The sequence below is a fragment of the Drosophila mauritiana genome, chromosome 3R (genome assembly GCF_004382145.1).
Source record: "Drosophila mauritiana strain mau12 chromosome 3R, ASM438214v1, whole genome shotgun sequence".
Classification (NCBI taxonomy): Eukaryota; Metazoa; Arthropoda; class Insecta; order Diptera; family Drosophilidae; genus Drosophila; species Drosophila mauritiana.
Window position 1 is genome coordinate 28,647,371 of NC_046670.1, and position 23,273 is coordinate 28,670,643.

General features: G+C 44.6%; 1 protein-coding gene across 9 annotated transcripts in view; it reads right to left on the minus strand.

Moving 5' to 3' along the window:
- Window positions 1-23,273, minus strand: part of LOC117142623 (polypyrimidine tract-binding protein 1) — a 125,345-nt gene that overhangs the window by 12,407 nt on the left and 89,665 nt on the right. For 5 of the 9 annotated variants that reach the window (XM_033306719.1, XM_033306718.1, XM_033306717.1 and 2 more), the window contains 6 exons: window positions 18,056-18,179; window positions 9,860-10,125; window positions 2,034-2,351; window positions 1,664-1,949; window positions 1,048-1,241; window positions 453-486 (listed from right to left, as the gene is read on the minus strand). In XM_033306719.1, coding sequence (XP_033162610.1) covers window positions 453-486; window positions 1,048-1,241; window positions 1,664-1,949; window positions 2,034-2,351; window positions 9,860-10,125; window positions 18,056-18,179 — 1,222 coding nt within the window. The remainder of the gene's footprint in view (window positions 1-452; window positions 487-1,047; window positions 1,242-1,663; window positions 1,950-2,033; window positions 2,352-9,859; window positions 10,126-18,055; window positions 18,180-23,273) is intronic. The other 4 variants (XM_033306721.1, XM_033306716.1, XR_004459568.1 and 1 more) reach the window with 3 other exon arrangements.

Sequence of the window (23,273 nt, forward strand, 5' to 3'; positions counted from 1 at the left end):
TATAAATAATACATGGCACTTTTGCTGATTGCACGTAAATGGCGTAAATGCCAAACGGAAGCGAGCATAAAAGGAGAACACAGAGAACAGAGAGCACAGCTACATGAAGTAAAGGATAAGCGTTGGCTTCGCTCGATTCGTACAGTGTAAATTCAATGAATAATCAAGTGAACTACTTATAAATAGTTTAAGGAGTGTAAATTTATGTGGGACACGTTGTAGCCGGGCAAAGCTAGACAGGACAATAGGTGCTCCCTTATTCCAGGGTAGAGATCGAAAAGGAGTTAGATTTAAGAAGAGACAGAGGTCAGCAACAAATGAAGATGTGTCCACAGAGGAGTGCATTGCTGCACCTCTCCCACTAACAGCCATCCTCTAGCTTGGCCCGGACAACAAACAAATAAAGTTAAAAGATCTGGCAATTAATAGAGTAATCGTTTGTGCAGACGTACCAAAAAGGGTAAAGAGAGCATCAGGCGTGACCATCTACAGAGAAAAAGAGAAAATAGAGTTTGTCGTCAGTTAGCGAGAGTTTGGTTTCAGATGTATTACAAATAAAAAAACAACAAAGTATACGTTAAATAGGAAACATACAAACTAAATAATAGAGCATGGTCTGTAAATTCTGTAGATTATGTTTCAGTATCAGGCTGGAACACAGAGAAAGAGATAGACAGGTAGAGGCAGGGAAAGGGGGATCTTCTCAGGTCCCAGGCTTGCCAACATTTACTCTATATATGTATCTATATTCTTATCCGTGTAATAGCATGATTATAAGAATATGAGTAAATTTGCGGGAGGTAAAAATTTAAAGCGTATTTCACTATTGGACTAATAAATTGGGGACTTACATATATAAAACAATTGGCGCATACCAAATGAAACTTATTAATTTTTTACATTATCTGAATGATTTTCTTCCTTGTCGCTTTAATCACTTTCTTGAATAGCACTTATTTATTGCAGACTCTGGTTGCTTATCTCAACAAACTGAATACCCGACCAGGGACTAAGAACTTCACTTCACCTGCAAAGGTCCGCACTTACCTCCTCATTTAAATTCGAGACAAGCAAGACATTCGAGTAACCTCGCATTGCAGGAGCGGCCGGCTGCAGGGCGCCGCTGTTGGCCAGCGAGAAAGCGGCTAAGTTGGGCAGGGCGTTGTTGTACCCGCCGGTCAGTGGAGTGCCCAGGCCCAAGGCAAAGGGCGGCAGGACTCCGGGGGCGCCCAGGCCGTTGACTGGAAGAAAATTGAACAAGAGTAAGCAATCTACCAAGGCTGACAATGTTTTATTAGTTGCATGCTACTTAAGCTCTGTGTGAATCGATAGCAGGTGTAAAAGCAATAAACAATATTTTCACTAATGCCAAAAAGAAATTTGCTTACGTTAAGCCTCTTACATTTGACTTTTGATTTTTAAATTTTTAAAAAGTGATAAAGCAACGTCAAATAACTCGGCCAAATAATTACGAAGTAATCAAATTACACAGAATAACCGTATTACTTTGAACGACAGAAATAGGTCGTATTAAATATTATGTCGGAAAATCTCTCTTGAAAATCAAAAAAGCCTGGTGGAAAAGTTAGGCGTTTGAGTGGTTAGCAACTTGAAGCTGATGAAAAGCAAAGAAAAATTTGGGAAAATGTTCCGTTTGTGTTACCTATTTTATCACCTGAGAGAGAAGGTCGCTGACGTGCGGCGATCAAAAGAAGATCATTGGTGTTCATCAGTCCGCCGGCGGTGGGCATGATATCCACTCCCGGTTCACCAGGTGGCAGAGCGGGGTTCGTGAAGTCGCGCGATTTGTCGTTGTTGTACTTAACATTCAGAGCCGTCAGCTTGCTGTTATCAATACGCAGCGTGCAGCAGCCGTTGTATATATTCTGCCCGTCCAGGAGCGACTTGGCGTGCTGGGCGGAGTTGGCGTCCGGATATTGGATGAGGGCCTAAGAGGGAAAGGTTTGTGGTTAGACCTTAGATGTGTGGTTTTGAGGATAAACAAAAGACTGAACATCGAAACCTTAACTCACCTGGAATGAATTGTTCTTTGTGAAGGTGACAATCTTCAGCACCTTTCCATAGCGCTGGAAGATCTGGTGCAGAACGTCCAGCGAGACGGGGTACATCAAGGACTCGACAATCACACGGAGCACAGTATTGGGTCCCCCGGTGGCGTTGCCGCCCGCATTGACGGCGCTTGTGTTGTTTTGCAAGATTCCCATGGCGCTGTTGTTGCTGTCGCTTGAGCTGTTGGCATTGTTACTGGTAGAATTGGTAGCGGCGCTAAGGGGCAGAGGCGATCCGCTCGCCGGGGACTGGGCGCTGTAGTCGCTCTGGGTGATCGAGTTCTGGAAAAGGAAGAAGAGGGAACATGGTAAAGATGTTGAGTCAATTTACAGGCGGAAATCGCGAAGAAAACTTTTATTAGTTAAAGGCGAAAACTTTTGCGCATTAATCAAAGCAACTGGCAGTGCACAAAATTTATGCATTTTGCAAAGTTTTTTAGGGCTAGAGGACTGTGCACTTAAAAAAATACTGTGCACTTAAAGGTATAATACTTATTACTTTTTTCTTTTTCTTATATTTTAGTATTCGTGATTTTTTTTTTACTAGGTATTATTTCTCATATTAAAGCATTTCAACAGATTAAAAAAACTATGGAAATTTTTTTTAGTGCACAATATGCTAAACGTTTGCACGGCAGCGGCATCTCCTGCTACTCAGAAATCATCCTCGCCAACATAAATCTCAATCAAAATCAATAATATCAAGTATCGTAATAATATAAGAAAACAGGGAGGCGGAAGGCAGAGGCGTCTGTCGGTGACGAGGATGCTGGGCGGATGCCAAAAACGGTTCATAGTAAGCAACAAAACTTCTTGCGTGAAATATACACGTTCTATCGGAAAACAATTTAATGACATTCGGAAGTGAATTTATTCCTATTCGTGCTGAATTTTGATTTCGAAAATCATAACGTAAACACATTCGACCGCCCACCGCCACCGACCCACCTGCCACCGATTTCCTCTTATCCTGTCCATTTGCGACGCGTTTTTGTGCGTTCGCCAGCAACAGGAAAGACAAGGGGGAATTGAATGGAGAACTTCACGGCAGTCCTCCCCAGGCGTGCTATTTGTTTTTGCCTTCGCCTAGATAAATTCCTACCCATCGGAAACAAAGAGCCCGTCGACGTGAGCTTCGCCTTAGACCCCCCCGCTCAGAGCCAAAGTTTGTAAAAATAATAAAAATTGATTAGAATTGCCGAGTGCCGAGCTGCGTGGCTAGACAGGGCGTATGTGGGATGTTCCGAGTGGCAAGAGAGCCCATGATGATGCGGCTGCTTCATCTTCGATTGCCATGCTGGCTTTAGATGCCTGAGGGATGCCATCAGTGGCTGTTGCTGGGTTTCCGTTCCACTGCCAGTAATTTGATACTCCACTTTGCCTGATTATTACGATGACGATGACGTTGATTGTGTAAAAATTGTAATGTAATTGTTAGGAAGCGTTTGCCCATCTACTACTCATCTCTGTCGGCCTTGTATAAACAGCAAAGTCGATTAGCAGTAACTAGCTGTCAATTGTGCAACCGTTAGGCAATTTTTCACTTTGATTATTTTGCACTAGTTCAAGAGGTTTTAAGAGGGCAAAGAATGCAATGAAACTAATGCAAATCTCACAATGTTGCACTATTTTCCCCCAGTGTATTTATTGTCTTTAATAATAGGCATTTACATGTGGAAACTCTAAGCCAAACCAAATTTTGGGAGAACTTGCACGCATATTAGGCTAAGCCATTCTAATTATCCTGCTGGATATTGGGCAAAGGGAGGGAAAGGGGAAAGTTTAGGGACCACAACCAGCAACATCATTAAACATAACAAATCGTTGTGTGTGCGGCTGTGTTTGCATTGGACCTTGCTTGTCGCGGTTTTGCCTGTTAATGAGTCAATTGTGCGCACCCCTTTCCATGTTGTTGTTGTGGGCTGATTAGATATGCAAGCACCCATTCCACCCATCACAGGAAACCACTCACCACATTGTTATAATTTAATATCGATGGGCGGACTGCTTCTTTGCTCCCCTCCTGCATAACGCCACATTCGATAAGCCAAAATGCTTTGATAAGCGAAATGTGTCGACTACTTGCTGATAAGCACATTTATCGATCGATTCCTGTCAGTGGGAAAATCTGGACAAAAGACACACGTGTCCCCGCTCCTCGCCATTTATCGCATGCGACGAGAAAACCGTAATGGGGGAAACTTTAACCAAGACTTCGCATCGGAGCTTATGGACATTTGTGTCTTCTTGTGAACTATAAAGCGTTAAGCCAAGTCTCCATATGGCACAAACAGAAACTATTCATAAAATCTGAGTTCTTAGCGAACTTTTTCAATATTCAACTAGCTGAAAAGAACTTGGCAATTGTTTCATGATTTTTATGCGGTTTTTGCATAAGAAATAAACCCGGAAAAAGGCTCACAAAAGGCAAAAGCTCAGGGCAGAAACCGCAGCTCTGAAGGCGCCAAAAAATATTGACGTTGCTTTCACTTAAGGTTTTGCATAAATATTTTTGTTTCATAGCGCTTTCGTGTGCTTCTCCCTTTTTCCTGCGGGCTGCAAGTTTATTTTCATTGCAATGTCATACTGAGTACCTTTGCTTCTCCCCACCCGTACCCATTACGCACCATTCTCCCTGACAGGCACACTTTAAACTGCATGGCAGGTCCTTTCGAGCAGGAGTCCTCCTCCTTCTCAAGAGTCGTCTCCCCTTTTGAAGAGCCGGCTGGAGCAAGAGCTTAAGTGTTCCGGCCAAGTTAGAAAGTAAAGCAGTTACAGATGCTTGGCCACAAGCTCCTCCGTGCCTCCGATCCCCTTTCGACTGGTCAAAAGGAGCTGCCGTTTCGGCGCTTTCGGACTGAAGTGGGGAAACTTTTTTCGGCAACTACGACGACTACAAGTTATGAACTTGTGAAGGTAAGTTTTAAAGCTGAGCTCGGGATTATGTATTACTTTGCTGCGAGTCGTTTATCTGCTGGGTGGTTTTTACGGTCAAACCAAAGAGAAGAAGTTGTCCAGAGCTCGGCAACGAGCAGTGGTTTCGCTGCCATCATACCATATTTGTCTTATTTATGCAAAGGGCAAACAAAAATAGCAACCGTGGCAAGTGTGTTAAAAGCCTTCGAGAAAAACACAGCGCAAATGGGACTATAAAACCGAACGGCTTAAATAAATACGAGTTACGCAAAGTAGCAAAATCCGCTGCCCAAAAAGCCCGAATAAATACGCCTGCAAAAACAAAGTAAGGAAAGGGGGAGGAAACCACTTATGGGCAGTCGTGGAGTAAAACTAATCAATACTATGATAATATTGACAGAACCGCTGGAAAAGTCAGTGCATACGTAAGTTGTCATTTGTCGACAGTCAGTTTTTTGGGTTCTCTGCGTCGTCGACAGTTCCGCAGTTGTTACCCTGCCATTCTCGGTCCTATATACTCCTGTCGGATCTCACGTACCCTGAAACAGTGTAATTTAAATCCATCTTCAACACGTCGCCAATCAAAACGGCAAAAAGCTTTAGCATTGCACAAGTATAAGCAAACATTCGCATCCGCATAACTCAAAGGATCGGGAGCAGGAGGCACAGCCACAATCGCGATGGTCTTGCTCCTCAGCGCTGTTGTGAAAACAATAAGATTAGCTTACTTTTGTTTCGACGGCGACGGCGACGAGGAGCGGTAAAGTAAACGTGGAAATAAAATGGGAAAACAGCAAAGAAAAACACAAGTCAGGCAGCGCATAGAAAAACAAACATTGAGCAGATAGCATACAGCGGATAGCGCCGCACATGTGAAGTTATTTGCCTGGCAAAATCCTTTACTGCTCATGCCTGAGAGTTGGACAAATACCGTGCTGAAAGGAAAGGCTCCATAAGCCGGTTTCCCCGTTTTTTCGCCCTTCGAACCCCTTGTAATATTGACAAGCTGTCAGCTAGAGGCGCAAATTAAATAACACACATTGAGGTCTGTGTCGCTGAGCCCTGCTCATATTATTAACACCAAATCAAATGTACGGCCTTCTCCCCGTTGGCCTGTTATTCGTAGGGATGCGGGCTTAGACATCACGAATAGGACTTTGCTAATCAGTTTGATCCTTTTGTGGCTTAATCGCTTGACATTTGTCTTAGTTCTGTGCCACTCGCCCAGGCTTCCGCCCGAATCTCCCCTTCAGGTGTCAAACGCTGTGTAAATTAATCCCACTTCGTGTTTCCGCCTAATTTTCACGTGTGTGCCATTAATTGACAATTGCTGTCCGTCACTTGCCTCCTTTTGTGTTTTTCTTGACTGAATCGCCATTGTTTGGCTGGCGGGAGGCGTCCGTAAAATGCGGTCCTCTCTGTAGCCGGCAATTTAATTTAATTACAAGGTAACCTTATCACTGGAGGGAAAACGAGCACCTGCCCACACCCACTCGCCCGAGTGCAAACACATGCAAACAACAAGCGCTTGGAAAGCAAGCATTTGCATGAGCACTGAGAAAAAGTGGATCTTGAAAACTGAAAGGGAGATTAATGCATCCAGCCCTACTTTTATAAGAAGCTGTGCTATCATATGATCATTCTAACCGTAATCAGTGTAATAACAGCGTTAGCCTCAGACAATGTGTGCTGTTATAGTTCTAAAATGCATCCGAATGCATCCAAAATGCATAGTCCGATTTTTTTTTGGGAGTGTGTGCCAGTTGTTTGGCGAGTGCAGCTTGCACCAATCGGCTGCAGTGGACCGGCACTTTCCTCGGCACCATTTGCGTCCTCCCGTTGGGCTGTTTTGGTTTGTTGGCGGCGAGTGCCAATTATGATGATTACACAAATTTGTGTTCGCACTTGAACGCGCGACTCTTGTTAAGCTGCGCCGATGTGGAAACCGTCTTTACTCTGCATGCAACGATTTATCAATTGTGTGCGTCTAATGAAGCCAGAATGGGGTCGAAGGGGTGCTCGCAAATGTTACACTGGAGATTAGGCTGGGGATTGGCTGCCCTTTGTGGCGAAATTATATTTCAATCTAATTCATTGTGAGACGTGGGCTGGCCCCATTTCCCCGAGTGGCTGTCAACCCTTTTTGGCCGTAAAGGAGGCCAGGCTCAAAAATTAATTTATCAAAATTACCCAGAACAAAACTGGCCCACAGAGGCAACAGATGCGCCCTTACAGTCACACACAAAACAATCACATGTCAAATTTGAAACCCACTAAACAATGCCAGTTGCGGACCTTTGGGGTTGGGTTTTTGGATTGCCATGTATCCGAGTAGCTGGGTAGCTGGGTGGCTGGGTGGCTGAGTGGCTCTTTGGTTTCTGTGGGCAGCTCGTTGCGGTCGTAACCGCGTGAACTTACCAGTGCATTTATCTTCATTTCTGGCATCTTAGTCAAGGGTCGCCGAAGCGCGGGAGTAGAAGGGGAAAGGCTAAGACGCTAGAGTAAGATATCAACAAAAATAGTCACAGAAAGCTGGAAGAAGACGGTGGAAGGGGGAGAAAAGCGAAGCAAAGGTGAAAGGACATCCCAACGACATGACATATTAGAATCCTGTTACGCAGCAGCAACAGCAGCAACAGCAGCGTTGCCGGTTGACTGCCAAATTGCCAACATAAATGTCAGAGGGTAGAGGAAAGTTGGTGGGGGTGGAATGGCTGCAAAGTATGCTACGGGATTTTTCATTTCTGTTGCTTGGTTTTCCCTCCTATTTGTTTTATTTTCTATACCATGCAATCACTCAGCCGTTGAAATCACACATGTGTGCGACTGGATGTCTCCGCGTCTGAGTGTGTATGCGTGTGCGGGCGGAGGAGATGATTTGGAAATCCTGTATTGCTGATTTGCTGTTGCTGCTGTCGTCGCAGCTTTTGCCTTCAGGTGCGTGTCGTCTCCTCTGCTGGGGTTAAAATCCCTGAGGGCCATGCAATGGATTTGTCTCTCCTTGGGTGGAGATGAAATAGAACTTCCCTTCCCCACTCGTCAGTTTAAAGCAACATTGCCAACAGGAAATTGACGAAAATTTGAAATTTACGGAAATATACAACTAACGAGGGAATTAAAAAAGACTTCTCATGCAATTGCACAAGTCCCGCACTTGACAGCCAACGTCGCCGGCTTCTGCTCATATGATTCCTTAAGTTGCGCCTCAGCCGGGGCGTCGACAACAATTCACTAAGCATCTTATCTTCAGGTTGCCACATTGCAGCAGCACCAGCAGCGGCAAAAGCTGCAAAAGCTGCAACAGCAGCAACACAAATAGCAAATGACAGGCGGCGAAATATGACGCAAAACTCAGAAATAAAGGAACAGTCAACAGTAGCTGGGCCAGGACGCCGAACAATCAACTGAATGCTGCTCAGGTGGGCCGCCAGACACAGGACACAAAAGGAAGAAGGGAAACCCAAGACAAGACATTCGCACAATGGACACGGGCACAAGAAAGAAAACTGAATGAGAAATTGTATAAATATGTTGCCAGCAGCGTACAGCACAGCACACAAGATTAAACCTCTTCCACTCGCACAAACACACTCTCCTGCATTTTAAGAGATTTTCCACTAGAGAGAGCGGCGGCGTTGACTTTTCCACTCGTCTGACTTGTCTCACGTTGTCTGCGGGCTAACAACAAGGCCTTTTACCAGGATTAGTAGTTAACAAGAGAAATCTGCCCACGCACACAGAACTAGAGAGGGATACATACACCCACGATGTTGGGCCGCAGCCAAAAGGTAATCAGTGAAATGTAACTGTATTGTTTGGTCTAGCTGTGTTGGTGTTGCTGTTGCTGTTGCTTCTGCTTCTGCTTCTGTTTCTGCCTTTGTTGCTGCTGTGTCACCTAAGTCACAGGCCCGCTCCCTTGGTCTGCTTCTTGTTTCGGCCCTCGTGTTGCTGCTGCTGCAGCCTCTTAACCTTTTTCGTTGTTGTTTGTGTTGCTACTGCTGCTGTTGCGATCTCTTTTTAAGTAGTTTGCTTTTGGGCTCACCAGCACCAAATCCACCCCGCAAAAGGTGACAACCTCGCAAGGGTTTCCTCCTGGCCGGATTGTTGCTGCTCTGACTGCGTTGCGGTTGCCCCATTGGCACACCCCTTCCCCTCGCCTCATCATCCCACCACTTCCATTTAAGTAATCAAAATATGCTTTTGACTCCGAACTAAGCAGCTGGCATTCCCGTGCTGGTCTCCTGATTCGTTTGTCTCCTTGGTATGCGTGCGGTTTCATTTGTATTTATGTTCACCCCACATCACCAACTGAATTTCTCTGTGGGGGCTGGGGGCTGGGGGCGGTGCTGTCCGCAAAACCCCAAAAACTATGCATTTTACTGCTTTTGTCAGACACGTGTGTGTGCCAATGTCTGCGCGGCCATGTGTATTTATTTGAAAGCTTTTTAAACTTTGTCAGTGACTTTGTGGCTTACGAAATTAAAATTAGAAATCGGTTTAGAGCACCCACAAATACAGGCACGCTTTCAAAGGATGTTCGAGCGTGTGGGCATTTATGATGGCCAAATCTCTTGAAGAGCGGGGTTTAAGTTGCCCAGAAAGTGTAATTAATCAGAACGTTTGCCGGGCCGACCCACATTTGCATATAAAATGGTAGCTGCTTCATTTGTTCTCTGTGGCTTAAATCTTAATTGCCACATTAATAACATTTAAGAGCGGAAAATGTGCCAACGGCCGATATTGGTATAGAGGATCTAGGGAATTACTGCTGGAAGTTTGGATATTACATCTAAAATACAAATAAACTACACATAATACTAGTTTACACCTTTTAAATAGATGCACTGGAAAAAAACGTTTAAAGTTTTACTTACGTTGTGACCTTGGTCCGTCTTCAGCTCGCGATGGTTAGAAAACTGCACGTAGACCATGCGGCCGCGCATCTGGGGCGGATTTACTGTGTAACAGGACACCATCGAAGTAGCGGAGATCTCGTCGGCCATCTCGATGAAAGCCTGGTTCTTGCCCTTGAGCACCAGCACGTTGGTCACACGTCCAAACGGAATGCCCAGGGCAATCACATCTGCCTCGCCGGACTCGTTCGGAATGTTGCGCAAGTGGATGACTTTTGAGGCCTTGGCTGCAAGGAAAAAGCGTAAAATAAGCAAACGTTGTTTAACCAATTGAAATATTAAACAGGTGACAATCCCTATAGGTCCCTCTCTCTCTCTCTCTCTTTTGCAACATGCCCATCTCTTTTGGGGGCCACCTCCGGTTCACTTAATGGCCAGCGCTGTCTGCACTTCCGCTTCCGCGCTTCACTTAATTTGTTTGTTTTTGGGCTTTATTTGCTGGCTGCCTTTGTTGCTAAAGTAGAGTGGGGTGGTGCAAATAAAAATGTTGATAACATGGCCAAGCGCAGCCACATTTGTATACACTTTGCACAGTTAAGCCAACTGCGGGGTGAAGGAGGGGGTACCGCCATAAATTCATTCATTGCACACTTTCAACGGCTGTGAATAATCCAGCAGCAACACGGCGACAATGTCCGGCGCACAGACAACGTTTGAGGCTTTTAGGCACTCGTCGACGTTTTTGCAGTTTCTCTTCTCGCCGGATACTTGTTTGTTATTTTTGCATAAATAAAGCGAACCACCCATCGCCACTCCCCCACAAGTGGTGCAGCACAAATGGGATTTAGGGGGCCTTTGGCCCTGGAAGCGCTTGCAGCCAGATTTCGGGGATATCCCTACAACAGCACTGCGAGATATTACCTGTTCTAACTTCCCTCAATAAAAAAAAACCCGTCTAAAAATGTAATTTAGTTGTACGTCCCCACTGGCTTGTCGCAGATTCAACGAGTAAGCATAGGCGGGGCGGTCTCCTAATAAATCGCTTTACCATCTTCAGGACAATTTTTCGCTAAGTGAGCCTGGGCATGGCCACAGAAGTGCCTTAAATTTTTTAAAAACAAAGACACACAAATTTGCCACTCTTTATGCAGTTGCAAGGGGAAAGGTGGAGGGCTAGAATCTGCCTGGCGCTTAGTCAACACCTGTTAATGTGTTGGTTTGTGCGCTTTTTATTTTTTGCCGCACCTGCAAGAGAACAGTTTGCTGTTCATATGCAAATGAAATGCAGTCGCCCCTCATGCTCTTATCCGATTTTCAAACACCCTGGTGTTTGCTAAACAAGCCAACACATGGTCACAGATAGTCCGTGGTTTCGAGTTCCGGACAGAGTCCATCTCCCGTTTTAATAGTGCCCGAATTTAAATGAATTTAAGGTGTAACTAAACATAAGGACAATCGTTTCTGAAAGTTCCTACAATTTGTTAAGCTTCAGATCTACTGCCTGCCCTGCCACTTCAGCGTTTGGGGAACGAGTTTCTAGAACTTTGATACATCGATGGATCGATCCCAAACTTCATCGATAACATTTAATGCAAAAAGGTCATTATCCAGCCAATTCCGTACATTCAATCAAAACCCAGACGCTGGGGTCAATGTTCTGATATACTTCACAATGCTACTAAGCCACCAAAGAGGCTGAACCGATTTTTTCCCTAACCCACTTTCCAGAAGCCTTTGTGCCTGCAAAAGGAGAAAAGTCAAGCCACTTCGAGGGGCTCCAGTGCCGGGACTCGAAGTGCACTGTGGAAACTCTCCCTGCTGGCCGGTCAATGTTGAATACAACTAATCGGAAATTACACTTTTTGATTAGTTCGAAACGGAAATGAAGCCGAAACGAAATTATGCAGACGGGTCAGAACCTGTGCGGTCGTTATAGTTGGGCATTCTGCCTTTCGAGCGGCAACTCAAAAATTTATTAAAAATCGATGGGCAACTGCAGCACGATAATATCTGCTCCATCACTCTACTGCCCCACAACTCACCATAAATAACAGACGAAATCGAAAAGGACTGGGAACTGCTGTGAATCAAAACTAAATAAAAAGTGTCGATGGACGCGGTCCGGAAATGTTCTGCACAAGACAAACAACAAATCAAGTGCCGTCGGCTAGTTGCCTGGAAAAAAAGGCGACGGCAAAAATATGTAAAGGTATCTATCATGCATGATGATGTTGTCGGCGAACCGGGCGAAAAACTGGCGAAATTTGTGGATTTTTTGCGTTCCGCTGCCAGGAGCTCGATTCGATTTTTCTGCACTTTCGGTTCTCCTTAGCTACATTTGTTTCAAATCGTAGCAAACACAGCTGCCTGATGGTGTGAAAAGAGAAACATCAATCCAATGAGCGCATCGACAAGCGTTGCATCTCCCGGAGCCTACGGCTGCAGCACTGTTTCCAACAAAGGCGGGCGTCGTAATTGAAAAGGAGGATGGCGCCCGGCGATGACGACAACCGGAAACGCAACCAAAAGCCCGGCAGCTACAACTTCTACTGGCAAAAAATTTCAATTTGAATCAGGCGCTTTCGGTTTGGGGTACGTAGCCTGCGGCGAGATTGGTTAGCAGTTATGGCATTGCTGCTTTTTAATTAACAGCGAACTAAATAACCCGAACCAGCAAATATTTGCGCAGCAAACAATAATTGCAATTTGTGGCAGAATCAAAATTAATCATCAGTTTAAAAACAGCTGTTGCAGCTCGACTGATTCCTTACCGGCGCACAGATACCCTAGGATAAACACGGTACACTGCTATGCCAACAAGCCCGAAATGCATTAACTGGTATGGCTGAAAAAAGTGCAGCGATAAAATTTGCATTCGATAATGATGTCGCTGGCGCTGCCTGTTGACTGTCAATGCCCCATGGATGATATGAATAGTAATCATCCGCTCGGCTGCGCGTTAAAATGAGCTGCAAGGACGTAGGGCCAAAGCTCAGCAGTATTAATGACCCTCACACACTCTTTGCGAAAAGCAGGGAACGCGCCACCCCATCCTGCCATTTTCAATTAAGCACACAGCCTCTCACCACCACTTACAATGAGTTGCACGAAAAATATACATAAATAAACTATTTATAGCTAATTGAAAAGTTTACAAACTGTAATTGAGTTCGGACGTCGATGGTTGGGTTGCGTTGCAATGAATGGTCAGTCTGTCCAGCGTGGCGTATGTGTAATAATTTACCCCCGTCCCTTCTCTTAACCGATGCGAACCAAGTTAATTAATGACAATTTAAATTCATAAAGCAAACAGAAGCCCCAAACGAAAAATGTAAATGAAAATGAATGGAAAAGGCGAGTGGAACAAAAGAAAAGGGCTTTCCCCAGGGGCGATGGGCGTGGTGGTGTTCGGGATGAAATAAGTGCTGATTGTTAATAACAATTAAATTTATGCTTACATGGCGGCATTTAATGATTTAATGTGAGCGCGACGCCAGTGTTTGTCTGTGTTCCGCCACCCAACTTTGCCGAGGGTGTGTCAACAGTCGAATATATAATTTAAATAAATACACGCCGAACTCACGCACATGGAGCCGTTCGAGCGTCTTTAATTATGCGCCAGTAAATTAGATTTTTACAAGCTCACACATCATAAATTTTAAATTGTTGGGCAAACTTGTGTCCTTTACGTGTCTGTCGCTCTACCTCCTCCGCCACAATGTGAGCACAACGACTTAATGATATTTGCTTAGCCAGCCAGGCCTTGTCTATATATTTTAAACATTTGCCCATGCGTAATCAATCATGGCACATTTTTTTGGCAGCAAATGAAACCCAATGCCAGAGGTTCCGTTGCCTTAGGATTTCTGGAAAATCCCCAGACACAAAAACTGGCCCATAATTGAAAATAACGATTTTCTTTTTACAGCTCGAGCTTAACACCCGCAAGAAATGTAATTCATTAAAATTTTGCCAGAAAAAGGCAGGGGAGTGGGAAAGGTTGGAGCTTCCACCAAGTGAATACAAACGCACGGAGTCAACGTTCGCAGTTGGGTTTCAACAGCCTGAGCGTTGATGACGACGACGTTAACTAAATTTAATTGCATTTCAATTAGGAAAATAGTTTTTTTTTCGCCCCATGCACCATCCTCTTCGCTCACACATCCGAGTGGGAGTCTGAAACTGCATTGGCATTTAGCAGGTTGCAGAATACAGTCTGGGAAGCGGAGGACTTCATGTCTGTGTGCAGTCAAGTGGCTTTCAGAGAGCTAGGACTTGAATATGATTGCACATTAGAAAATATAGTTCACAACAAAATAATCAAGGGACTACGCTTAATTTCTTTATATTTGCGTATATTTTTTGGCTGCACATCGAACACACCGTTCCCAATGCAGTTTATATGTCTATGGATCTTTGTTTTTTGTGCTCTTTTGTACAGGAATCCCTTCTCTCCAAAGTATTTTTTTAGTGTTTGATTTCATCTGAGAGCTAGCTAGCAGTCTGTAACGTATAACAATGGTTTAAGTTATGAGCAAACATAGGAGGTTTGTTGGTCCTGGCAAAACTTTTTCCGCTTCATTTGTGCATTAAAACTATGCATACAGCAGCAGGGATTCGAGCGTCCAACGGGTCGTATGCTTAATTAAATGGCACACACAAATATTTCGCAGTTTCCCACAGTCGCCCATACATACAGTGGCCGGAAATTCAGAAGTCAGGCCGAGCACTGCCTGAAAGTCTGCTGCCACTAACCGCACTCACGTTTCGTGACTGCCATAAATAGCTGCACACAACGCAAGCCAGTCAGCGAGTCAAACCAATTGACAATTGCTGTTTGCCCTTGGTCTGGCCGGATTTTTACACTTCTTTCAATGCTGTCTCAATATTGAAACAGATGGCAGGGAAAACAAAAAAAATTATGACAATATTATTTTATTGACTGCGAAAATATTTACACGCAACGCGTAGACCAGGAAGCAGAGCCAGGGACGTGCGAATGATACCCGAGCCAGAGCGGCACGCGCAGGACTCGCAGGACTCGCAGGACATGGAACCAACGGACACTTGCCGTATCCAATCCGTCGCCTTATTGGTTACAGCCGTAAAAGCGTTTAAGTGTTCGACCAGACCACCGAAGGGATTGGCAACGACGCACTGTGCAGACAGCAAACCTTGAGCTTTAAATTGATGACACTAGTGGGCTGATTTAAGGCTCAAGGGATGACCGGTCATGCATATTAAAAATAGAACACAGTATATCCGAATTTTAGATATTTTTTCAGCATATTTTCCTGATGCCGCTGGCTGTCTGGTCAGAGAATTAGCAATGCTGAGAGCCGGAGAAAAAAAATATGGTCCTCACGCAGCAACAACAGCTGCAGAACTCCTTTTTTTGGCGGTAGGTCCTGGCTGCCATAGGTGGTGAGCTGACCGTTAAGCCCCCAAAATCGGTCAATAAACAAACAAATGTTGGTGGACTGTACAAACAGCGTGGAGGCGATGCATGTGTGAGAGCTGTAACAATAAACAACAAACTGAAATTGCGGGGGAGGGGGCGAGTGTCGCGACAACAAAAGCAAAACACGTTCTAGCCACGTTTGGTGTGGTGTTTCAGCCGGACACGCGACACGCTATGGTCTACACGAGAAAAAGTCGGCCAATAAATCCGTATCAATTTAAAAACTTGTTAATTATCTTGAGTGAAAATATGTATTATAATAAAATAAATAATTTGATTGAAGTAGTTTTTTTACAAATCCTATTTCTAAAAAGATAAAAGACCTCATTTTGATTTCCTTGTCAACATTTTTTCTTCCTGTTATTCTAGGAATTAACCGTAACGGTTCAACTCTCTGGGGTCTCGTATACCTGGCATAAAATATACCTAATAATAAAAAATCAAATAAATCAAGCGAAGCTAGTTATTAGCCGGTCAAAACTCGGACCGTGGAGGTCCGAGACCTACTAGTTTTTCTTTTGCAGACTGTGTACTGCCTTGTGAGCGTGAGTGTGTGTGAACATTTTTACCCACCACACGCATTCACCCACCGATACACGAAAAACCGAGCCCTTATATCAAGTGGGTGGGCGTGCCCCGTCTTTCCCCCCTTGCTGCCAAAAGTCCTGCATCTCCACCTCCTACGCGCTGCACATGCCAAAGTGTTTTTATTACATTTACGTGAAAAATTTGTTGCATGTCCTTCTAAGCTCTTGTAACGGAAACGGGAGCGTGCGTGTGTGCGAGTCCAGATATCGATGTATTGGTTTAGTGGCGCTTGGATACAATTGAGCCGAGTGCGTGTGTTTATCTAAGGCTCGACCACAGAGGCACACAATGCTCATTGTTGCTTTTTGGATTTCTGCTATTTACTTGTCTGGTCTTTGTTGTGCTCTGCGTCAATCCTGAGCCCTTAGACATGAATTGGTGCTCTTGCAGTGTAATAAAAGTGTCCCTACACATTTATTTAGCAATTCCCTTTATTATTATTTTTGGCATCGTCGACATGGCCTCTTTGTGTGAGAAAAGAGAGCTTTAAGAGGTAACCACAAAAATGAATTCATTGGATACCTAGCCTGCCTTTTCCTTTCCTGCTTCATCGAAAACCCTGCTTCCTTTAAGCGCGACTTTAATGGAGCAGGACAAAATGCGGCATGTGTGTGTGTGTGTGTGTGTGTTTGCACAAGAACTTTACGTGGAAAATTAAAATGGCCGCAGGTGGCAGGCGTCCAATAGGTGTAGTCGGGCCATGGCCACAAAAATGCCGTTGGGTCAAAGTAGTCGTCTGCATCGACCGTCGAACAATGGCAAACGGTAGAGGGGGTGAAAGGCGAACCGCTAACTGCCTTCCTCTCTGTGCGTGTGCGGGTGTCTGCTTGTTGCTTTTTAATTAATAGAAAAGTCCTTTGTAAAGTAATAAATAAATATTATGCTTCCGCTTTTGCGTACATTTTTTCGCTCTCAGCCGATTGCCATTCACAGGCTGCCGATCCTTCCGCAACCCTTTTTTCGTCCTTCGTCCTTCGTCCACCCATCTCCTGTCCTGGCGTGACCTTTGGCTGTCTGGCGGCTAATGCTCAAGTGTTCCCTTTGTGGTAACCACCCACTCATACTCACCATCGATGTAGCTGGCGGCGGTGAACGCTCTTAATTACGACCAAATTGCAAAAGCATTTTGAAAACTCCCACGAAAAGGTTATCGACGCACAGCACCTGCATATGGCGTTAATTAAATTCGCTCACACAAAAGCAACGCAATCGGCGGGTAGAGCAGTCGATTACTTTTGAATTTCAGCGGAAATTGTTGCCTATTGATTTGTTTGCATTGGAAATCATTTTGTGGCTCACTGGATTTTTGTGGGCAAGTATTGGCTTTCAAATCCAGTTTTGGCGGGGAGCCTACGAACCCGTCAAATATTTGCCTAATGTGTGGTTCATTCTGCTGGTTTCGGTTCACTATGGTTTTGACGGCTTGGTGTGCGGTTTTTGATTAGCTTTATTACTTTGCGGCGGCATATACAGGGCGATATTCGTACCGACTAAGCGTGTGTGGGTGTGGGCGGCTAATTAATGTGTCGACACAGTGCGTAGCCAGTCAGCGGACGCCAAACATTTTTCCCGTAATAATTTTCCGGCAGCACAAAAGGGACGAACCAAATATTTTCGCTGTTGACTTGTTTCCATGCTAATTAGTAGGTTAATTGGCTATAGCCATCAAAGCGCGCTTGCCTTCAATGGGGGTACTCAAGTGCCCAGGCGACTTTGTTGCCAATGTTGAAGGCTTAAGCCTAATACTGCACTGGCACCACAAATCAACTCAACAGAAACTGCACCAACGAAATAAGAGGGCGGCAGTATTTTCACCATATACACTATGTTTTGTTCTGTCGAAAATTTAAAGACTTGTACATATTTTTCTATTTCGATATAGCTTGTTTTTCGATCAGTTATGGTAAACGCTTTTTTCAGTGTACAGTATTGTCCCAATGGGCGTGGTTAATTGGCAGACGAACCCCAACTGGGCCCAAGACCATGGCTGCAAATGCACTTAATATAAGCGTCGCTCAGGGGACGGGAGACGTAAAGGCAGGGTTTAATCCAAGACAAAAGGAAAGGCAAGGTTAATGCAAAGGTAAGCCGGAGAGAGAGAGATAGAGGGAGAGAGGGGGGAGAGAATAGGCAGACACAGATGGAAGAGGATAGAGCTGAAGACTTACCGATTCCGCCGGCCAGCACGGTGCCCGGCTCCAGTTTGGCCTTCTTTGTGGCCAGGTCCTGATTGTTATTGTCGGAAGCGGGCGCCATGACCGCTGCTTGACTCAAAAGTTCGTCGCTTCCGCGCTGATTTTCAGATACACAGTTTCGGGCACAGGTGAGGATGCGGGAGCAGTTTCAATGCAGATGCAGGATCAGATTCAGATGCGGGAGCAGGTAGGCACAGACACAGGCACAGGCAGTTGGTTAATATTTTTTATATAGTTGTAGTTTGTAGTTGAAGCACAGGCGGCAGGGCAGGCACAGACAGAAGTTGAAGATGGTTTATTTTCAGTAGTAGTGGAGTTGTAGTAGATGAGGAATATATATACGTATACGAGTACGGTACATAAAAAGAGAAAATAAAGAGAGAGAACAATATAAATATTTAATATTTACGCAAGCTAAATAAATTATAGAGATTCTTTAGACCCACTTCCGCCCACCTCGCAAAGGATTTGCATAGCTCAGGGATTTTGTTTAGGTTTGGTTCTCCAGTTTGGTTGAAGTCAACAAGAAAAGTGGGTAAGTGGAAATTATTGTGCCAAGCGGACTGCAGTTAATCGCTATCCAGTGTTTGCTCAGCTATTTTCTGACCAGCGCAGTTTACATAGCCGCAGCTGCATAAAAATAAAATCCACTCGTTCCCATTTGGTTACTCGTAAAAAATGCATGGAAAATATTCATTTGAATTAGTCCGCTAAGCAGTTGGCACATTGTTGCTCCTGTTTCTGCTCTCCGTTTGCTTTTTTCGTGCTTTATTGCAGCGCTAAACTCTAATTACAAAGCACATGAGTGTATTGTAATTACATGTGACACTTAATTACCGCACTCACACAAAGAGTCAAAGCCAAACCAGGAGCAAAAGTTGAAGCAGCAGCCACCGAAGCGAACATCCACACTTGACGAAAAATTGTGCTTTTCGATCGTATATTTTTGATTATAAATTATCATTGACAAATAAACATTTGCCTTTCAAGCGTTTAGTCATGGCATAGCCCAGTCCGTATTGAACATGTTTGCAATACCAACACTCATGTCCAGCTGGCCTATTTCCTAGCAGTGTGGGAATCCGAATCATCGCAGAGCCAGAGTCGGATTCCCAGAGAGCATCGAGAGTAACCGAGTTAAGCCAAACATTAAATGTAATGCGCCCCATAAAAATAAAGCTGCTACAGCTCCAGCTACTACTAATGCGGATTCTGACTGTATTGTGCTGAGCAGGATGCGTGTGTTGGTGGCCGTGGCTCTGTGGGAGTGGGTGAGGGTGCTTGTTCACTTTCTGCTGCTATGCATTAGCGGCAATGACAAAAAGTCAATAAACGGGAGCGGGGTAGGGAGGGAGGGGGAGTCTGCACACCGCACAAATTGAAAAGGGTAATTTTGTGTGAAGTAGGCACCTCTATGCCCCGTGCTACATCTCCATTCCCGTCCCATCATCAGCTAGCTATCAATGCTGACTACGCTTGAATTCGCCACTTGGCTTATCATGCTGCGCGCTTTCGCTTTTGCTTTGCTTTAGCTTAGCTTATTTGCTTTTTGCCTGCTGGCTGCTGCTTTTGTTGTGCTTTATTTGTTATTTGCTATTTGTTGCTGGGGGTTTTTATTTTTATGTGGCTGCACGTTTTATACACACCCACCCATAGCCGCACATAAAGGAATTAGCTTAAATACAAAAACAACATGTGGTAATAGGAATAATAAAATAAGCCAGAGACCACACACACACTCACGCGTGTGCGGGAAACGGTGGAAACGAGAGAGCGGTACGCAATGGACAAAGGCAGCAGCGAGAACCGCAAAAGCACTTCACTTGATAATATCACACACAAAAAACGACAACAAAAAAACGAAAGCGGAAGTTCACTGTCTGCGTGTGTGTGTGATAGCCGTTGTGCGAGGGGAAGAATGCGTGTGGGCCGACAATGATATCAGCACAAGATGCTTACTTTCGTTGTTGTTCTGCTCGTGCTTAACGCTTAACATGTGTTGCGTAGCATACTTTTTGCTGCCCGAAAGATGGTAGAGGTGGTAGTTCACTTTTTGGAGCTCTTTTTGGTTGACTTTATTGGAGAAATGCATATTGGTTCTTTTCAAAGGGGCTTTCGAGCCTGTGCAGAGGTAATTAAATTTGAAACGCCCTTCCGCCCACTGAAGAGTTGCCAACTAACTGCGCTTACGTAGTACGTAGTACGAGTCTCTAATGCATTCGTTATGGCACATTAACGCTCCCCAAGTGCCAGCTGCCTGGCATGCTACAGGGATTTGCCGACTCTCAACGGGATATTGTTGTCCGTGTGTGCGCCAGTGTGCATTACACGGTTCAGAAAGTCGGGCTAATGCCCTCTGCCGCTGTTCGGGTTCGGACTGTGCGACGATTTCCTTTTTGCCAAGCTGACCGGAAATGTTATTTTAATATGCTTTCTAAAAAGTATGCTAAATATTTGATTAGTAGCAGTGTGTGTGTACCCTTTCCTTTCCTATGTGTGGGCGAATGTGTGGCACATATGGCCAGGACGATAAGCTGCTGTCCATTTTCCTAAAGGGGGAACAGGAGCAAAAGACAGGAACCCAAGTGGACCGTTTCATTGTTGGCTCGCCTCTGTGCCATTTTAATGAATTTCCAGCGTCACCACCACCGCCTCCGTTCACCCCCTCATTCCACTCATTTTCCCCCATCTCTCCACTCTGTTCATGAGCAACGCCCCATTGCCGGAGGGCGTGGGCAGTTGGGCACTCACTGATTTCAATGATGACATGTGCCTTTTCAGCCCCTCCTGTCTCTCTTTCAGCGTGTTTCCTTTGCTTCCGCCTTTGTTGCCGGGTAACTGGGTCAGCGCGCAATTGTTGCCTCAGAGGGTTGCTGCCTCCCATCGCTCGGCGCTCGAAGACCGTCGCCCTTGCCGTCCTGTTGTCCTTGTTTTGGTCCGACGCAGCAAAAGAAAGATAATCACGCATATGCCTAACGGTTAAGTTTTTGAAGTCCGCAACGCTGACGGACTCCGAGAAGGGAGCACGAGACGGAAGCAAGGGTGTCAGCGCCATCAGGGAGAGCAAAAACCCTTCGTGTGGCTGTAATGAGCAATTCATAAACTGAAAAAAAAGTCCAGCTTTTTTTTTAATTTTAAGCAAATTTAGAATTGAATCCAAAGGTGCCATTTTTTGTTGTAGTTGCAATTCTATTGTTATACCATAGTTCCGCAAAAATCGAAATGCCAAATTTCTAAGATGATTTTCGAGCTACCTTTGTCCAAATTTTTATCCCTGCCCAGTGTAGTGTTTTCTAGCATTTCCTCATCCATATTTGTCCATCCCTTGGACCCAGCCATGTTTGGCTCTTAGGGGTTGTTGTTGTTTAATTTCCCACAAGAGGCTCATATGCGATTTTCTACTCGAAGACGCTTTAAAGAGGAGCAAAGCTGAAAAGCTGAGTACACACAGAAGTTGTGTAATTGAGAGCGAGCAAAATGACAAGAGCACTATGTGATTATCCAGTGAGAAAGGGACTTCGGCCGTAATAATACCCGAAGTCCCTTTCTCACTGGATAATCCATGCTGGAAAATTGGACAGAGTCGCCTAGACACGAAAAATTTGCCAAATTAGAAGGAAGTCCCTCTTACATAATGAGCAGTACTTCGTGGATATGTCCATGACTCGCGATTTTTCCACAATTTTGTGTGGTGTACTTACGCTTGCGATTCATCAGGCAGTCGCCCGCTCCCAGTTGATAATAGCTCTGCATTAAGTTGTGGGTATGGCCAAATAGGGGAAGTAAAAAGTTGCTCAATATCAACGCCCTCATATATGGCATCGCTCCTGCTCTCTTTGTCATGAATTTATGACGGCGGCATATGAATATTAAAATCGAATATGTTGCTGTCGATTAAAGGCTTTTCGATTTGTCTGACTGCATGTAGAACACACCACCGTTCCAAAAAGTGGCAAGGCTACTAGCTTTATTTTTTCCATTTCAAACAATCTAAGATTTCCAGAAATTCTGTAAGTTATGTGAGCTCCTAACATTCCTAACATAAAGGCTGATAACGTGTATAAAGAGCTCCATTACTTAACATCAACTGATAAGTAATTGTACAAAGCTGACTAGTACTATCTTTTTGACTCGAACTGTATATGATTGTTTGTTTTGCTCACGACACAGATACGACTGAATATTTCCGCTACTGCAACGAATCGGTTCAATGATGTTCGATAGTCTCCTTTCCTGCACCGCTGCCATCATTGATAATGGTGATGATGATGCCATATGGGGGTGAATGGTAAAGAACCATGATGCCGCTGCGAATGCCGGCAAAAAATGCATATGTAGGTAAAAATAACAACAGCGGAAAACTGCAGCCAAAACAAAGCAGCAATCTCCGGTAGACCTCCAGCTCAACCCTCTTTTGAAAAAACAATTATTTATACCGTTCATGCAGGAGGAGAAGCATCTGTTTCAGCAAGGCGAATGTGGAGATTCTATCCTGATGATCCTTTAAAGCCATCTTTAAAGTGACTGCCAAGCATTCAATAAATTCTAATTAGAAGCCGAAATGAGACAACCACTGAACAAGCCACCCAATCCGACTAGAGCGCTATTTGTTAGCCAGTTGTCAGATGATAAACGCAACTTGTAGCTGCGGCCGCATAGATACAGATATGGGACTCAAACCCTACTCAGTTCACCAGTCCCGGACTAAACCACCTAACCCACCTGCCGACTCTAGGCAATAAATTATATGAAAATGCCGCCAAAGTGTAACAGCTGCGGTTCGTGCTAAACTCCGGCCACAAAAGTCGGAGGAGGAGTACCGAAACCACAGCAACAAGAAAGAGTCACTGGCTGAGCTCAAGTTTAATATGAAATACTCGTATCTAAGAGCTAGCTCCTCCAGAGCCAAGCCACTTTATTTCATATTTTTTCCTCTCTATTAAGAAGGAGAAACGACGGGAATTTATCTAGAAGCACATATATAGAAGAGCTGCCAGCTGAATACCACTAAATATTTACGCTTTGGCTTTTATTGCTTCTGAGAGCCGGGAACTCTTTTTATTTCAATTTGTTTGCATAAATATTTGAAGCGAAGCTAAATTAGAATGTCGAAAGGCGAGAAAAAATGACTCCAGCTACAGCACGTGACTGTGTGAGTGGGTAAAATGAACTTGTGCAAGTTTGGCCAAAA